The 19,883-nt window shown below is 42.3% G+C and overlaps 1 protein-coding gene across 1 annotated transcript in view; it reads left to right on the forward strand.

Moving 5' to 3' along the window:
• Nucleotides 1-19,883, forward strand: part of FBLN5 (fibulin 5) — a 50,305-nt gene that overhangs the window by 21,636 nt on the left and 8,786 nt on the right. Inside the window, exon 6 of the mRNA XM_063440402.1 lies at nucleotides 17,478-17,594. Within this exon, the coding sequence (XP_063296472.1) occupies nucleotides 17,478-17,594 (117 nt within the window). The remainder of the gene's footprint in view (nucleotides 1-17,477; nucleotides 17,595-19,883) is intronic.

The raw sequence follows: 19,883 nt of genomic DNA on the forward strand, positions 1-19,883 counted from the left end.
TTAAATACTTTTTCGGTTACTCAGAAAAAAAAGACTACCTTTAAATTAAGACATTATGGAATGTGTTGTTTGTACAGAAAACCTTATATGTGAATTACTCGTTAGATCTGAGGCCAACATGCTTTTTATTTTTATTTTATTTTTTTTACAATTTTTTGCTGTTATTCTATTGTAAAAATTGTTTTAAATCCAATTTTTATTAATTTTTTAATTAATTTTTAATTTTATGTATTATCTTCTAATCTGTATATACTCTTAATATATGTTTAATAAGGTATGTAAAACAGTTTGATCTAATGTTCAACCAACATGCTATGTAGAAAACAAACAGAATATAGGCGCTCACTATAGTGTAACAAGTGATATAAGATGGGCAGCAGTGATCAGCACAAGGATTCCCCACCTTATGAGAAAACAATAGTGAACAACAATAAAAGAAAACCGCGCCCTTATTTTGATACGAACATACGTACTCAAGTCCTTTTGGCCTTACAATTTCAACGGTATACCTCAAAAAAAAGAAGAATATTCAAAATAATAGTGTAACCCTGTGGGTAATCCGAGAGTGATAAAGAAATATATGGTTATACACTCACATTTGGCAGAGCTAAATACAGAGCTCTGCTGTTTTTAGCGCATAGACGGAATGATCCCCGTCCTAGGATATATGTGAAGTAGTCCACGTCTTGATGGTCTCAAACAGAAAAAACAGACCGGAATATCCACATAGTGTAGTAAGTACCAATATTAGTATGGGTGATAAGTGAATAGAAAGTATCGTACTCACATTTACCAGAGCGTACCTCGCTCTAGTTAGTAGCGCATAGGTGGTATGATCCCCACCAAGGAATATAGACGAAAACCAGGAACAAAATATATCATGGAGATCTCAGAGTAATAACAAGTAATAAAAAGTATATTAAAACTATTTATTTAACATATATATTAATAAAAAACAGGATGCATAAAATACTTAATGAGAAAGTCCATAAAAAATCCACTTTACGCGTTTCACCTATGGAGGCTTCTTCAGAAGTGTGACATGCTATGTAGAGCAGGAGAGGACTTGTCCTCCCGCAAAGCGGATCTAAACGGATGAGTCCCACTAGTTATGAAGGGACGGTCCGTTTTCAATGAAGTGAAATAGCTAACTGCTTTTTTATTTTTTTATTTTTTTTAATTCTTTATTTATGTTGTGCATGGATTGACAAACAGATTTGCATAGCCACAATAGCTGATGCAGTCTTATCAATAAACAATGGTGAACAACAGTGTGGCTTTATGTACAGTGCACATTTTCTTTTGTTTTTAAACATTAGAGTATTATCTTATGAGCTAGAGATATAGGTCTAGATTGCGCATATATTGCTTATTTACCATAGGATGTACTATCTAGACCAGGGGTAGGCAACCTTTTAGCAGCACTGTGCCGATATAGGATTGTGATGTCCCGTAGCGTGCCGGTCCTATTTTTTTTTTTTAATTGAGGTGTGTATGCTGCCGTATTCTGTAATTGCTTTGTGTCGTTGTATTTGTGCATATATGCAGGGCCATCTTTAATAGTGACTGGACCCTGGGCAAAGCATTTGCTTGGGGCCCCCTGGACTCTGTCCCCCCCTCCCCAGGCATGCAATCACATCCTCCACCTCAACGCAGTGGCGGACCTAAAGTAGAGAGGTGCAAGAATTTTTGGGGGTCTCCCTGTTGTACGGGTGATTAAAAGGTAGATCCCCATCTGTCGTGCAACTCCAGAATGCATTGACAGCTGGGGCTCTACCATTTACCCATGTTTGCAGGTCTGTATTTAGCACTAAGCAGTTTTTGTGTGTTTGAATGTAAACAGGTTTTTGTATGGAATATGTTTGTTTGTGGTGTTGGCGTGATTGCAAGCATGTATTTGTGTAGTTTTGTTTTTTTAATGCAGGGGTGTATTTACATATAATTTTGGTGTGTAACACAGACATGTGTTTGTACGTAGTGTTGAAATTTGAATGCAGGGGTGTATTTGTGTGTAGTGTTAGTGTGTGAATGCTGAAATGTATGCACATATACACACACACACAGATATATACACACTGAAATGCGCGCACACACACACAGATACACACACAGACATACTGACGTGCACACACACAGATATACTGACACACACACAGACATACTGACACACACAGACATGCTGACATACAAACATACTGACACACACAATGTCATACTGACACACACACACAGATATACTGATACACACACAGACATACTGATACACATACTGACACACACAAAGACATACTGACACATACTGACACACAGACATGCTGACACACACACACACAGATATACTGACACATACACACACAGATATACTGACACACAAACATGACACACACACACACTGACAGATATACTGACACAGACATACACTTTAAAACCAACCCTCCAGTTTCCTACCTTTCCTGCTGGTGGCTGAAATGTGTTGGGAGTGGGGGTCTAGCGCCAGCCCCCCTCCAATCTGCCTACTCTTCTTTCCCTCTCTTTGTGGGAGGAAGTGGTGCGCGGCCGTCACTTCCTCCCAGCCGCTGCCGAAAAGCAAGGGGCCCGCTCCTGCTGTTAAAGCGCCTCAGCGTGCGACCGGGCCCCTGCTGACAGAAGCCCACCAGGTGGTACTTTGTGCATGGGCCAACCGGTGGGCCTCCTTAGTGTGCGGATTACAGGCCAGCGGGTTAGAAATTGTTGAGGCCAGCAGGGCTCACGGTGCAGTTGGCCAGTTTGCCCTGCATTAAAGACGGCCCTGCGTATATGAGCTATTATATTGTATATGTTCATGAGTAGTTTATGGTATTGCGTATGATACATATGAATGTGGGCTGTGTATGGGGGCTGCTTGTGGAATTGTGTGTGTGTGTGGATGGATATGTCACAGTGTGTGTTTGGTAGTGTGTGGGGGCTGTTTGAGGTATTGCATGTGGGGTTGTGTGTATGCATGTGGATTGTTAGTGGTGTTTCATTTGTGCGGATTGTGTGTATGTTTGTGTGTGGGCTGTCCATATTATTTGTAGCAGGGGAGGGTTATTCTGCATTTCTGTGTATATCTAGCAGTGTGGGTGCCTTCCAGTGGGAACTAGGCCGGCCAGGTACATGTAAAGGACAGGAGCTGCAACAGCAACTCCGAGCTGCTCTATTACAGTGTGGATTCCTATTCACAGGTGCTGGGAGGAAGTGATCTGAGATCACTACCTCTACGTGCTGCATTGCATAAATTGAGGATTGTCCTTCACCACCTTTTCGTATTAGCAGATATCTGAAGTTTTACTGGGACTCCTGATAGGCCAGAGCCTGTTTGGCTCTAGCAGCCTTGAGTGCCGTGCAAAGACACCTCGAGTGCCGTGCATGGCACTGGTGCCGTAGGTTGCCTACCCCTGATCTAGACTGAAAGTAAATTATAGCATAAAATAAAGATAAAACAATGAATTGAAATACAACACAAGTAAAATAATCATCTCGGCATTCGTGAGACATATTAATTGCAAATGACTACAGTACTGATTATTTGCATTGCTGTTAATATAATAATACACTTGTGGGCATAGGCTGGACGTGTGAGATTAACCAAGGAGACACACATACAGGCTATGTTGAGAAACAGTGGGATTCACTCTGTGAGCTTAAGATAGTTAACTGCTGATATTGTGCCCCTAGGAATAGGAACAGGGCAGCTGGAGCATGTAGGTTTGGGCTCAGTCTAGGCACCCTTCATGCACTGAACACATTTTATTTTGCATGTTTAAGTCATATCATGCTAGCATTTGCCCCTACCACTGAAAAACATGGCTAGAGAAGTGGAGGTTAAAGAAAGCGTACCACTGGGTATGTGCCTAAATAAAATACCATATTAGAACTAATTAACGATTAAACAGTGCAGTCCCTGCGTGTTGCTAAAGTATGTGCATCCGCTCTTTGCCTGGGTCAGCCGACCCCCTGTTGAGGTGTTACAGAGTCCCGCAGATGTACCAGGAGCTTACCCGGTGGCATGCCCCTTTGTAAGGTTAAGTCCATGCTGGTTGTGTGGGGCGGACTCAGAGGGCGCCGCTTAGATCTGTTCGGTGTTGCTCGGTCCCAGTGCTGGGTTGAGTATCGCTCCACGAGGGCCCCCTCCGCTTGCCAGGTTGACAGGCTAGGCTGTGCAGGGTACGTGTTTTTGTCTCGGCGGTGCACTAAACCTCGGGTAGCATGGTCATGTCTCTTATTCCGCGTTCCTGGTGTGCAGAGGATAGGAGCGGCAGTGGGGGGTACCGGATTGCCTGGTGAGTGTCCTGGAGTCCTGGCTGTGTTTTGAGCTGTGCGGTGCTGTCGCTGGCTGATAAGGGTTCGATGTAGCAGTGTGGCGGTATTGGCTAGTTTAAGCCTAACAGTCAGCCTTCCTCTTGGTCTGTCTGGGTGGGCCTTGCCCCTCTTGAATCCACTTGTGGTCGCTGTGTTCCGCTGTGGCTGTCTGTGGTGTTGTGACTTGGGAGCTCCCTTAGTTATGTGGGCTTTGTGTGGGCTGTGTCTGGTTGCAGCGGTGCTCCGTTTGGGCGCTGTTTGGCCGGACCCTTTCTTGTGAGTGGCCATTTTAAAGGTGAGATTGGGGTTTGTCCCCTTTGCCGCTTTGCCTTCTCGTTTCAAGCCCCTCAACGTACCTCCTGATAAGGGTTCCGCTTGCCGAGGTCGCAGTAGGGCCTCTAGCTTCTTCCAGATTGCCCCGAATATGCGGTCGTACCGGAGCTCTGTTTCCCGCTCGATCGTGTGCACGGTAGTGGAGCATAGGTCGGCCGCCATTTTGTAGGCTTCGCCCACGGCCTTTAGTTTTTGTTGTCCTGTCGCTTGGGTCTTGTGTGGCTGGCTGGTCTTATAAGGTAGGACCGGGATATCCCCCGCCGGTCCATATGGGGGGGGGGGGACGAGGGCTCCAGATATGTGTTCCCTTAGTGCTCGGCAGCAGGAGAGTGGCCGCCCCTCCCGCGCCCGCCAGGCTAGTAGGCCTCACCGTTGCGTGTGGCGTGGGGTGGGTTAATCGTTGCTTGTAAAGTGTCATTTTGTTAGTCTTGATTTCCCCCATCGCTTGGTGGTCCCAGTTTTGCTTTTGAGTGCCTTTTTAGTATAATTATCTCGCTTTTGTTAGTCGCTGTATTTTTTATTTTTTATTTTTTTTAAATTCTTTATTTTCTGTGTGCATGGAATAACAGAATATCTTACATTGCCACAACAGCATTAGTAAGTAAAGCAAGAACATAGTAGGTCACATTTGTGGCTTTGAGAAAACTTTTTAAAATTATTATAGAAAAAGCAAGGTTGTTACGCTATCGCAGTGTAATTTAACTCGGCTTACAAGCTTGAGGGTGCTGTGTTAACTGGCATTTAAGTTAGATCAGATAAGGTCAATGTCAAACAATACATTCAAGCACAATAGCTTTAATACAAGATGCCTATAGTTAGTGTGGTGACCTGCAGTATTTTAAGTAGGCAAGAAGGTAGCTAGGTCATACATTGCTAGGTAAACAGGCTGAAACATAAGTCTGGACTTAGGACCTGAGAGGCTACAGGAGCATATATATACAGGCTAGCTATGATAAACAAGCTTGGTGTATTGTGGGGAATACTAACATTCTGTCTATGCATATACATATACGTTGCTAGTACAGGCTAACTAATGGTCCAGGCTTAGTTCCTGAGAGGGTGCATAGGTAAGATAAAAACTGTGCTAGCTATTAAGGTTATCAACTATTGGTGAATGTTCGCTTAAGATACCACCCTGGCTGGATGAGAGTTCTTGCGTTGGTTTGCCTTCCAGGGCTTTGTGACTTGGCGGGCCCGTGTAGCCGGGAACAAGTGGGTGCTTGTGCGGGGGTCCGGGCATCGCGGAGTGTTGCTGCATTGCTCGTTGGTGGCTTTTGGGTAGTTTCTCCAGTTGCCCATGGGGACCACTTCTGCACTTCCCGAGGCGAGCGCCCGCCAGGACGGGTGCCCGGGCACCGTGTGGCGCAGGCGGCCGTTTGACGAGACCATCGGTTTCGACGCCGGTGATCAACCGGCACGTGTGGGTTGTAGGTGTGGACAGCTTTGCCATGGGAGTCCCTTGGTGTGTCGCGAGGTCGGCAGATGCTGGTGGTGGAGGGTCGGGTGCAGAGTGGGCCGGTTTCACGCATGTCATCCGCCATTTCGGATGTCGCATTCGGGCCTACGAGCAGGATGGTGGTGCATGTGGGCTCTGGGTGTGTAGCCAATGGGGGGGGACCGGGATCACCCCCGCCGGTCCATAGGGGGGGGAACAGGGCCGGGATCGCTCGGGTCTCGATCTCCGTCTTGGTACCTTGAGACAGGATAGTGGGGCAGCGGCCGTCTGCCCCTCTCACTGCCGGCGTAGGCCCCAACTTGTTTGTCGCGGGCCTCACCTCCTGGGGACTGTAGCTCCCGAAGCCAGCCTCTCCCAGAATCCGGTATCTTCGGCGGTCTGGAGACCATTGCAGCCAGTCATCTGGTAGGTCGTTTATCATTTTGTAGGCTTATTTGCTGGTTATTTGTGGGGTTTTTTGCAGGAGCTGCGCTCGCGTGCGACCGTCCAGCTCTGCGGTCCGGCCCCGCCCCCCGTCAATTGTATTTTTTACATGTATTTAAATGGAATTAATTTAGGATTGAGATTTTCCATATGTATAAATATAAGAATTGTGAAGAATAATGTCTATGCGTTACTAAGAAAAAGAAAATTGAACTGCAATTATGGAATTAGATGATACATGAATATGTTAATTTAGTTTTTAATTGAAAGGGGTTTATATACACCTACTGTCCCCCAAAACACTTCATCTTGAAAAAGCTCGATCTAACGAGCGAAACGCGTAGATCGTGTTTTTTTGGCGGGACTTTTGAATTTGCAACGATCACAGCAGCGTCTGGAAGCCGGCGTTCTTGTGAAGGACCGATCTAAGTGCACAGGATCGGTTCAGGAAGATCTGCATTCACGGAGCGGTAATCACCAACTCTTCCATTGACACTCTGTTTGAATCTTGCTTTTACTGTGAATCTTAGAGATAAGCTTCACAACTATTTATTGTAAGAGTTTCTCTTCTGGGGGGTTTTTGCACATGGGAATAACATTGCAACAATATTACGCTATGTCAGTATCTTCTCTATTTAAAGGTTTGGATACGTATAAAGACACAGATTTTACATATATACTACTGTTGCAACAACTAATCCCTGTGGGCTTTTGGAAGAACCCTCAATTAAGACTGAAATTGGAACTCTTTGCCATATTCTTAAATTGAACCCTGTGTTTAAAATATAGGGGTATATTCACTAAGCGCTGATACATAGTTTGTGTTTATTTGTTTTTATTTTGTGTCTAATCAGATGTTTTAAAACTTGGGAAGGTTTTTATTTGTATCTAGCAGCTTTTTTTTTTATTTATTTCCTTGTAGATATTTGAGTGTGGGGCACTGTTCTAGAAATTCCACTATACTACTTTTTATTGTGCGCTCTCTATACTGTGTTTTTATATTTATTATAATGGTCCTTTCCTCTGCTATTTTAGTACCTTTTTTTTTTTTTTACAAGAAATTCTCGTTTATCTGTGAACGTATTATTGTGTTGTTCTGCGACCATCAGGCTTTATATTCTTCAATATATGTATATTTTTTATATTTTATATTTTCTTGACTACAAATAAGTTGTGGGCCTGTTCTTTTTCTCCCACATTGAAAAACGTTGCCGTTTTTGAGATGCCGCAGTGCTTACATTGTGGGGTTAAACACACCCTTAGTGATTGTCTCCCTAACAGCCATTAGCTGGCACGTTTGCACCCACAACCGAGTCAGACTCAGTTCTTTGACGTTCGATGACCTCACGCATTGCACAGGACGTTGAATGTACTCTGTTGCTACTTTGTGATAAGCACTGAATTCAATGCTTCTCCTTTGACTGGCATAGAGCGGCCCACATGCACCTTTTGTCTGTGATGCTTCTCTATAAAAATATTTGTTTGGACAAAATGTCATCAAAGCCGATGACATCATATGGGTGGATCGGGCTGCTAAAAAGAGACTGTCTCGGCACTGGATTCCAGTAAGCAAAGTGTTATTTTAATAGTTTTTTTTTTTTTCTTGTTTACTTTTTATATATTATTATATAATATATATATATATATATATATATATATATATATATAATAAAACGTGGTGGGGTGTAATCAAATTCACCCTACCCTGCTTTTTGTGCCCCTTTTTTAATTAGTGGCCTATAGTGCTCCTTTAATTGTTCTGCTAGTGTACATGTTCTAAGCTGCAAAGTAATAGTGTGGAATTATCTTTTTCTCATTGAAAGGCAGCCTTTTTACGTTGAAATTTCAGCAGCTAACGGGTTAAGGATGGTTGCTGCATCGAATAGGGTTGAAGATGTTTTGTTTGTTCTTTTTAGAAAAAAAAAATCTACAGATCTATAAAACAGTGCGAACGAATGGGATCCAGATGTGCATGTTATGTGTTATCCACAAACAAATGAGGATTTCCCAATCCGGCCCGAAAAAACTTTTAACAACTATTAAAATGTAATAGTTTGTGTAACGATGTTAATGGGATGGTGCACATTACTCTCCATCCATCCAAGAGATGGATGATTGGCAGGAAGTGAAGCCATGTTTGCGTGGTGGATTGTTAGGTATTGCCCCATGGCGATATCTGTGGTTACTTGGGATAACTTACAAAGAGGAGGAAGACATTATTTGAAATATAAACATAGCTTTCTTGTGTCATCGGAATTTAAATCAAATGTAACCAAACCCTTTCCCGAACTCCTAGAAGGTCTGTGGTTAGAAGATAAAACAAACTTAAACCTCTTGTTTACTTTCCATGAAACACAATAATTACAGAATAACATCAGCTTCTGATTAATTCCTCTCCTTAGCTAATTCACCTTATTCTACCAATGTGCAACCTTGTATTCAATGTAAACTTACACATAGATAGCAAACTGCGATGTACCATGTGCTCTGACACCTTTCTATAATGGCAAGCATTAAAGGGACACTTTAGGCACCCAGACCACTTTAGCTGATTGAAGTGGTCTCAGTGCATATTCCCAGGTCCCTTAACCCTGCAAAGGTAATGATTCAGGTTTTTAATTAACTGCAATAATTACCTTTATGGGTTAACTCCACCTCTAGTGGCTGTCTACCCAACAGCCACTAGAGGGCCTTCCGGGTCGTAACGCAACTTTAGTTCGCCTAACTGACGCTGGATGTTCTCACGCTATGCATGAGGGCATCCAGTGTTGCCGGACAGCCCATAGGAAAGCATTGTATAATGCTTTCCTATGGTCCTGTTCTAATATGAGCTTGGCCATTGCCGCACGTTATGTTCCCTTGTCCCCAAAGGCGGACTCAGGTAAGCGACAGAAGTTTTTTATTAACCCGTTCTGCACCACGGGGGTAGGGGGCGCTATAAAACTTTGTTTTCGAGGCACTATGGTTTCCCTTTAAGTGTTTGGGAAATCCGAGCTACATTAGCTCTTCTGTGTAATCGCCCCCACCCCTCCCCCGAACGGGCTAGCCTTCGATTCCCACGTGCATCAATGAACCTTTGTCCCCCAGTTCACTGGTTGTCCTTACTTGAACCACTTTTGGTAGGTAATAACCACTGCTTTCCAGGAACACCCCAGAAGACTTGCAGTTTAGAGATGCCCTGATCCAGTCGTCTAGTAATTATTATTTGCCCTTGTCAAAGTCACTCAGATCATTTCTCTTGATCATTTTTTCTGCTTTCAACACACGTAATTTAAGAACTGACTGTTCACTTGCCATCTAATATAGCCCACCCCATTGACAGGTGCTATTATAACAATATAATCCGTGTTATTCACTTCACCTGTTAGTGGTATTAATGGTGTGACTGATCGGTTTATGTATTTATCTATAACAGTTCTAATATATCGCTCTTGTCAAGAGCACTTTACAATTATGCAAAAAGAACATTGGCAATTGTACAGATGGGGGACATTAGATTAGACATACAAGAATAGGATCCTGTCTATGGAGTTTAAGCATCCACAAGGTGATTGGATCATTCCGTTGGCGCATTTCGTCAAAGCGCATGAGTGCGATCTGGGCTGGCAAGGGGAGGGAGTGTTAAAAAAACAAACAAACAAAAAAAAAACCTCTGTGCAATGGAGTGAGACTGGAGGGAGCACACAGTGTGAGAGATGAGGAAGCATTCTTCTCCCTTGCAGGTATTCTGTCTGCAAGGGAGAAGATTATTATATCTTTCACCAGCATGCTGTGCACACTGACGACGGACACAATATATGCACGGAATTGACCTGGACTCCCTTAAAAAAGTCATATGCATGTGTAGTAACACTTTTTTTCTTAGTACTTTAGTCAACTTAAAAAAAATAAAAACATTCTATTTACAGTCTAGATCTAATGGTCTAGATCTAAGTCTAATGGGCTTGTTGAGAGAGCACATCAATCACTGATAACGTATATATGTTGTTTTCAATCAACAAGCCAATTGCAGTTAGATTTTCCCACAGATAATTTGCATGTAATTTTCTCGTTTCAAAGTTATCCTGACAAGTTTCAGATTAATTTCCCTCTGTATTTTGTCTAGGTTTCTGTAATGCAACCTTTTAATCCCTATGTTCCAACTCTATTTCCCCCCACCCCCAAATTAAAATTAGTTAAAGAGACAGACTCTGCAGTAAAATCACCTTTTTTGTTGCATATCTGCTGCCTTAATAACAATATCATAGAAAAGAGTGATTATTCTGAAAGCTGTTTTTCGATTCACCCCCACTTTCAAGTCCTACGGCCTTAGGGGCTGTCAATCAGATCTTCCCTCTAAAATAGATTCAACATTTGCATCTTTTTCTAAGTCTGTTAGCAGCATGCAAAGTAAGCCTACGCTGAATGTTTGACCAATGACCAATAGAGAAGCACTAACCTAATGGACTCTGGCAATAGTCGTCCACTAATGCTTCTCAGTGAGATCATTTGATTGACCACTGCCCAACATGGACAATAATTTTGCTTCAGTTAGGAGGTGTTACAGGTGTAGTAACAACCAGAGCACCAAGAGTGTCACTTATGGCCTTCAGTGGTCCTCATTAGTGACTAGATCTTGGTTTGACAAGTCCTCATAGACAAAAAATGCCCATTTACTAGACCTTATCTGCCATTTATTACCACAAAACACACTTCAAGCTATTGAAGACCTCCATTTGTTTCTGGTGTGAATATGATCAGATTCTGGACTCTATAACAAAACGGATTTGAAACCCCTGCTGTATCTCAACACTAGATTTCCCACCGCTTTGTCTTTTAAGGCCAAAGAGTAATGAGAGTTGTGGACTAACAGCTGGAGTGGTAGACTTTGCCAATGTCTATGGTACAGGTTTTTTCTGCCAAAGTATACGCCACGTGACCAGGCCTGGGATTACATGTTCACAAGAAGTACAGGATAATATTTCGGCAGGTTAAACGCAAAGAGTTGAGCAATGTGTACTGTTATCTAGATTCCCAGCCCTGAAAGCATTTTTAATAACAGACACTAAGTGGCAATAAGTGGTTTGAACGGATGTCCCCTGGGACTGCGTAGGAAATTGTTTGTTTGAGCCAATAATAAATACACATCTGAGAAAACGCTTATTCAAAAGGATCACAGTTGGAACAAAGACTGCTCTGTTATGCTCTGTTCTCATAAATCATATATAAATATGCAATACATGGGGCTTGTTTGTTCCAAATGTTGGATTTCAAAATTATTTTTCAGCCAAAATCAATTCCTCAAAACAGTACATATAAAAAAACACGCATGGAGAGTGAATAAGTTAATACGAGTATTTTTACTAGCCACTATATCTTACCTTTAATGTATAAGGATGATGTCCCTAGATCCCTGGTGCTCGCCCATAGTGCAGGAAAGCTGCGATTGCACCCACATTCCCTTTCTGCTTTCTAACCCTTTCTTATGTACTTCAGTGAACATAAGAATTGTCCTCTTGGCCTGACTGCCAAGGGAGAAAGCTGCACGGTGACAGAGCTCCTCAATTATTTCTGGCAACTAGCCTTAATAGATGTCTTTTTGGAACTTGTACCAAGGAGATAGCTGTATCTCAGTTGACAATCACCTGGCTATACACAGAACTAAACCGGGACTGTTAACTAGTCCTTTCCTCAAGTGCATTTGTGGTGGATTCCCTTGTGGCCTGGTGGATAGCTTGGGAAGAGGGAAGCAGTCTATCTTTTATTTGGAGATGCCCTATTACCATCTGGGCTTTCCCACCTCTTGGCAGGTGGGGGTGGTCCCGGCCTACACTGACCGTTCCAGCCTCTCATAAGGATCTATTCTGAAGGCACTAATGCGCCATATCCCAACAACATCTAAATAAAGGTTCCAAAATGGCTGACATCCTAAAGGCGTTTGTCTGTACAGCCCCTTTTGTCGGAAGCTGGAAAATTCCTCTGCATCTATGGTGCCTTAGCACCCTTCCCCACTGCAGCATAGCCTGCGGAGTCTGAGGCTTCAGAGGGTCAAGGGCCATCGATGGCTCCCACAAAACAAGATGGCACTGGATGAACAGGGCCAAGTATCTTCAGGTTGAGTCCTTCGACCCCCGCACAGCTCCCACACCGATAGGATTCGAAAGCAGTGGCAAAATTACAGAGCTAACCCAGCTCATTGATGTAACTCAGCCCTCGGGAAGATGAGAGAGCACAGTGCCAAAGCCTGCAATAGAGCCTGGAGGCTGGTTAGCACATGCCTGCGATTACAGGAGGCTGTAGGTCTGGAAGAGAAGAGGCAGCAGGCTCCATTCAGTGATCGATCTCCGGGGTCCCGGGCTCTTCGGAGGGGAGTCGGTTAGACTTTAGTGACTCTGCTTCTGCACACAATTCGTTTTTGGTGCAACTGTTTTTTTGTTTTTTTTTTTACTAATTTCAGCTTATTTTGTGCCTTCTCACTGAATGTCTTATTATGCCCATGAAAAATTAATGTTATGTTTGATCTAAACAGTATTGGCTAGTGACCAAGCACAATGTTTTACTCATGTAAGCTCATGCTTTATTAGTTTAGCTATGTTAAGCGACCATCACCTTTTCTTTTATTACTTTAACAAAATCTAAAAAGTGCATATTCTCGACATGTCTGATATCATATTTCCAATTTATCATGTCTTGGGGTGACTTTAAGTTTGGTCTTTACAGCACTGCTTGGAACCAACGACTTTTATTAAAGCATAATTTTATTTTGTAACACTGTAAAACAGGCAGATACACCGTATGGCCAAAAGTACCTGGACACACGTACAAATTGAGTTCAGGTGTATCAGACCCACTCATTGCTAACAGGTGCATAAAAACCAGACACAAAATCTCAATACGCAAACATTTGTCAACATATGAGCTGCTGTACATAAGCCTTGCATCAACATGCGCAATGTCAAGTGCCGGCAAGAATGGTGTAAAGCACGCTGACTCTGGAGTTTTGGAAAATTGTTCTCTGGAGTGATAAATCTTGCTTCACTATTTAGCAGTCTTATGGAAGTATCTGGGTGTGATGGATGCCAGGAGAACACTACATACCAGACTGCATAGGGACAGCCAGTCTAGTGGCTCAGTATAAGTTGTCAAAACATTTAAGAACGGTTTGAGAACTTATCTGGGGACCACTGGGAGCTGTTCTACTCCATGCAGGGCTGGCTCCTTGGCTAATAGCACATGCTAAGCCGTGCACAGCTAACATGTTAAATGTTGCAGAGCACAAGGGGACTGATCCCTGCCAGAGCCCAAGTAATTTGTCAAGCTTTAAGGGTTTGACTACTTACACCGGTGGGGTACCAGGGCTGTACTGGTTATGCATGGTGTGTTCCTTTAATGTCAAGAAGACCAAAGATATCTATAGATGACTGCAGCCATACCATGGATTAATTGCTGCTAATGTTATGCCTAGTCTTACAGGATTAGAAATATGGTAATTTTAATATCAAACTGTGTAATTCGAAAGTGTTTAACTTGTGATACTGTGATGTTTTTTTCTTCAAACATACAACTCCTATATAGTAAATGCACTAGAGTGGGGCCCTCCATCACTTTAGTACTGGTATCCTGCAGATAGATGGCAAGTGGAGAAGAGCAATAGTCACACTGGTTACAAGCATACTGGCAGGGCTGGTGCAAATATTTTTTACTACACAAGCGACAATGCATTTTGCTGCCCCCCCACCCCCACCCCTCCCCTCTACCAACAAAAAATGCATCTTTATCTCTGTCTCGTAACCCCTTTTGAATTTATTAACCCCCATTAGTGTTTCATAGAAACATAGAATGTGACAGCAGATAAGAACCATTCGGCCCTGGTCTGCCCAATCTTCTAAATTTTGATATCCACTCTCTTGAATGTCTTACCCTTTGTGCCTTACATCCCCATTTAGTGTGTCTCCTACAACCCCTCTTATGTATTTCTTACTTCCCCGTCAGCCCTTTTGTTTGTGTCTCTTTCTTCCCCCCAACCCCTATCCATCTCTTTCCATATAGACTTAGATACAGGCAAAAATATATATATGCACAAATACAAAAACATACAGACACACATACAATCTACACATACAGGTACACTGTCATACAAACACAGACATACACTCATACAGACATAAAGAAACATAGAGATAGGCATATAGATACATACATACACCGTGATACAGAGACATACATACGCAGACAGTCATACAGAGACATACAGAGACATACATACACAGACAGTCATACAGAGACATACAAACTGTATGTCTCTGTATGACAGTCTGTGTATGTACACAAGGTGGCTAAAAGATAGATCCCAATTTGTTTTGCAACTTCAACAATGCTTTGAAAGCTGGGGCTCTACCGATCCCCCATGCTTGCAGGATTTTATTTAGCACTGAGCACTATTTGTGTTTTTGAATATAAGCATGTGTTTGTATGGGGTATGTTTGTGTGAATGTAGGGGTGTGTTTGTATGTAGTGTTTGTGTTTGAATGTAAGCATGCATTTATGTTGGTTTTTGAATGCAGGGGTGTGTTTATATATAATTGTGGTGTCTAATACCGAGGTGTGTTTGTATGTAGTGTTGACATTTGAATGCAGGGGTGTGTTTGTATGTAGTGTTGACATTTGAATGCAGGGGTGTGTTTGTATGTAGTGTTGACGTTTGCAGCAAGGGGTATATTTGTGTGTAGTGTTTGGTGTTTGAATGCTGAGATGCATGCACATATACACATACACTGACACACACACACACACTGTGATACACATACACGAAGATACACGCACTGACACACATGCAGATATACAGATACACATATACACAAACTGATACACATTCAGAAAGACAGATACACACACACATATACAGATACACACAAACACTGACAGACACACAGATAACACACACTGACAGACATACAGATGCACACTGACAGACATACAGATACACACACATACAGACTCATAGACATACAGATACACACACACACACACACACACACACTGACAGACATATAGATACACAGATAAACACACTGACAGACATACACACACACAGACACACTGACAGACATACAGACACACACACAGATACACACACACACATGCTGGTCAAAATATACACTTTTCTAGCCACCCTTCTGTTTCCTACCTGGTGGGTTCAGGAGGGTGGCTTACCTGGGATCCAGTGCTGCCTGAGGTACTTGGGAGTTGGAGGAGCTGGCCCTGCCCAGCTCCCTCCTCTCTGCCTTCTTGCTCCAGTCTTCTTGGGAGGACATCACTTGCTCCCATCCGATAAGAGGGCGCCGGCGGTAGCTCCACCTGTGCTGGGCGCCAGCCGCTCTGTGCGCTACAAAGGGAGTAGAGATATGACATGTTTATATCCCCTTCCCCTCCACACAGTCCGTGACACTGCAGGCTGGTGCTCGGTCACTCTACAAGAAGTGACCGGCAGGAGAGGAGTGCTGTGCAGTTCCCTCGTGACGGCCACCCGTTCATTTGCGTCCCCGGCCCGATGCACCCTAAGGCGGCCGCCTATGCCGCCTTATGGATGTGCCGGCCCTGCATACTGGGGTTGTTTACAGCAGCACTACCCTGCTAATTAAAATAGCAGGCAGTGCCTTGCGATGTATGTTACATAGTTGTATAGATTGAAAAAATACTTAACTCCGTCACGTTCAACTGTGAAGTTCATTCTTTTATGCTGTTGATCCAAAAGAAGGTAACACCCCCCCTCCAGTTGCAGTCATGTTAAATCATGCCACAAAATGGGGAAAATAAATCCTTCTTGACTTCATGATGGCAAGCTTGGATCATTAATCTGTTTACATGAAATAAATTCCTTGAATATTCTGTTTATATAAAGACTGCTGGCACAGTGCTGCAGGAGTGAGGTAATGGGCAGGAATTGAACAGGGCCTTTGCTATCCCAGCACTATGTCGGTTTGTCTCTGGCTTTTGGCCCACAATCTTAAAGCTTTCCTTGCTTGGGCAGGCCCACTGAGATGTTTTCTGGAATACTTTAGTATCTGGGCTGGCCAAGCTGCCGACTACGATTATGGGCATTTAAAGTTTACGTGGCTGGGGGGTAAGGTGGGATAGGTCCCTAGGCACTTATCACCTCTGCTGATTGTCAGTGGCCCGTATACAGTCACAGGGAATACAGCCCGCATCTCGTAAACATGGATATATTTCTGTGGCTGCTTCCTCACCCTGCTCAGGTCATATTGAAGAAGGTTACAGAGACAAACTGCGTGAATCCATCAGCCTACATCTCTCAAAGCTATATATCATCTACGGCAGTGGTTCCCAAACCATTCCTCATGCCCCCCCACCCTGTAAACTGGGTAATGCCTAAATCCTGGACTGGTAGTGGGGGAGCATGAGGACTGGTTTGGGAAACACTGACCTACAGTGTGTTACCAGTACTGACCACACAAAGATCTATTTTGTAATTTTAAAAAAATGTTTGTATTTGCCTGTATGCCAGACATGTCTAGCCCTCCCAGTTTGGCATGCTTGCTTCATATTTCGTGTAACAATTTATGATTTGTCTTCTATGGAATGTTGTCCTCTAGTCCAACAACAATGCAATAGCTGTTGGTGCTTCGCAATCAGTAATAATTTAACAAAGTTGCTTTTTCAGAGTGTTTTAAAGTTCCACTGCCCCCTAGAGGACATTTCTCTAATCACCATCAAATATGGTTTTACGTCGCTCATGCTCATCAAATAAGTATTAGAAAAGAAAAATATATAGTCGCTGTAGTTGAAAGATATATGGAGAGCCAGATACCCAACCTTCAACTTGCTTTTAAGTAACTCTGACTTCTATTGTTGTCTTCTTTCTTTATTTTATATGTTAAGAGTGACAAAGTATTTCAGAAATAAATATGAAATATGAAATATGAACTTACCGTGCTTCCATTTTCAGATATAGACGAATGCCGTTTTGGGTATTGCCAGCAGCTCTGTGCCAATGTTCCCGGATCCTATTCCTGCACGTGCAATCCAGGGTTTATCCTTAACGAAGATGGGCGGTCCTGCCAAGGTATGCGTGCATAGTGCAGGCGCAGGATAAAGGGACCTGTGCTCTCACATTTTAATACATATTACAGATATCGTTAAATGCTAAAAAAAAATATATGAGCACTTTCCTCCTGTTGAAAATCAAATAGTTATTTATTTCTATATTTTCGTAAGGCCCTAGCCAAATACCAGTGTGATTTCATGATTACATAAATTCACAATTAATTCCTGACAATTTACACTTCAGTGAAAACCTTCAGGTTTATTCAGTAAAACGAGAATACCCTCGATCTGGATAGCAAATAGAATTAAGTCACATCCAGGGATATTCAGACAACTAAATAGTCTAAAACAAGAGATTTATCAAAGTATGTTATTCTTAAAAGTGATAAAGTACTAAAAGTGGAGCAATCACCATGGAAACCAATGGGACCAGCAGGCACTTTCCATTGATGACCCTGTCCCTTTTATTTTTTGCACCACTTGTTAGAACAGAACATGTAAATCTCCCATTGATCCCCAGATTTATTAATGTCTGTATTTTGCAATACTGCAGCTGGTAACTAATACGGGAATACGCAACCGAATGCTCATATACAGTGATAAATAAATAGAGCTGGGAGCTGTCTGCTTATAAATTCAGTCCAAATTTGGATCCAATTTTTCAGGCAGACAGTATCCGATCTGAGAAGCCTCGGATTGGTGTATTCCTAGCACAGACTGACAGTCTGTGTTGTTGAAAGAGGGGAAGGCTTTTGGAAGCTGCTTTTTATTTTATACCCCAAAGAAAACATGCAAGTAAAAGTGTGTGTGTGTTTGTGTGTTTTCGTTGGTTGGTTCGTTCTTTCGTTCGTTCGTCGGTCCAATATACCCTTATAAATATATTGTACATGTATAAACATCTATATGCCCCTAACCCACACATTAGAGGCGCAGGGGGATTATACAGACAATCACAATACCTGAAAGGGCCATTAGGAAAAGGCAGGGCAAATTAATTCTTTCCTTCGGGTAGCCCTCCATTTTTTTGAAGGCTAGAGGATCTGTATAAAATTAATTCTAAGAAAGCTTTTTTTTATTTCTACAGGAATTGTCACTTTTAGAATTCTGCAATTTCGAATTGCTGTCGCTCAGATTACCTTACCTGTCGCCACTTAATAGCTTATTCCATTCTCTATTTTTGGTTCATATCAGTATATTGGTATATTAGTATATTCATATATTTTTGTACATCCAAATTTCTTAAGCATAGTAGGAGGACACAAAATGTCGCAAAGGAGAAGGTGGCTGGGCAGAAACGGTGACAAGAGATGTTTCAATAATGTACAGCTATTGTATGCCACATGGTGCAAACGTGCTCTAGAGCGTGTGTGTGTTTGTGCTGCTCATTTGGATGATTTTTCCATGTATCTTGAGAACTTCCAGAAAAGAATACACTTAGCAGGACAAGGATCCCAAATCAGGATTGTATCACTAGATCTGGAGCTGTTGGGACGTTTGAGAATGTACATTTATTTGAATATCCACTGGATTCGAAGATCCAAACCTTCAAATGTTTCCAGAATTGAAGTGTTTTGGACAGTAGTTATTATTCACCATTTTAAAAGCGCAGATATATGTAAGGAAGGAAGCCTTTAAAAAGGGCAAGAAAAAACGTTTGCATTAGTCATTTCTAGTCTGAATAGACTATTCACTAAAATGTGAACTGTCCAGAATTAGAAGTGCATTAAAAGTAACTTTCAAATTTTAGGGTCAAATAGCAGAAGTGGAACATTTCGCCAAGTTAGCTATGCTTTAAGTTTTGCTATCATAATTTGTAATTAATCCACAAAAATTTACTTTTTATTTAATAATCTTGTGACACTCAAATAATGCCAATCTAAAACAAAAAGATGTGTTGGACAAAATTAGATGAGTTGGACAAATCCCCCAACTTTGCAATTATTCTAGATTGGTTATTTTGGCCGAAAATCTACAGATTCTCATCAATATACACGAACGCTCATTTGGACAAGATATTTCACAGGTTCACAGAAAGCAATCCCTTGAATGGCTAACCGACACAATGTATAAAACTGAATATTCACAGATAAGTGTACTTAACTTTCATAACTTTTGCAAACAATATCCCCTTATTCGTGTATCTGTGTCTCTGTATTTATAACACAGACCAGAACTAACATGCTGAAATGAGAGGTTGGAGGTGGATTTTATAATGAATCCTTAATACAGAACACAGTTATGGCTATTTATAAGATACAGTATGTAATTTCATCACGCTGAGAGAAAACCCTTTTCTTGACGTTGATGA

The sequence above is a fragment of the Pelobates fuscus genome, chromosome 13 (genome assembly GCF_036172605.1).
Source record: "Pelobates fuscus isolate aPelFus1 chromosome 13, aPelFus1.pri, whole genome shotgun sequence".
NCBI lineage: Eukaryota > Metazoa > Chordata > Amphibia > Anura > Pelobatidae > Pelobates > Pelobates fuscus.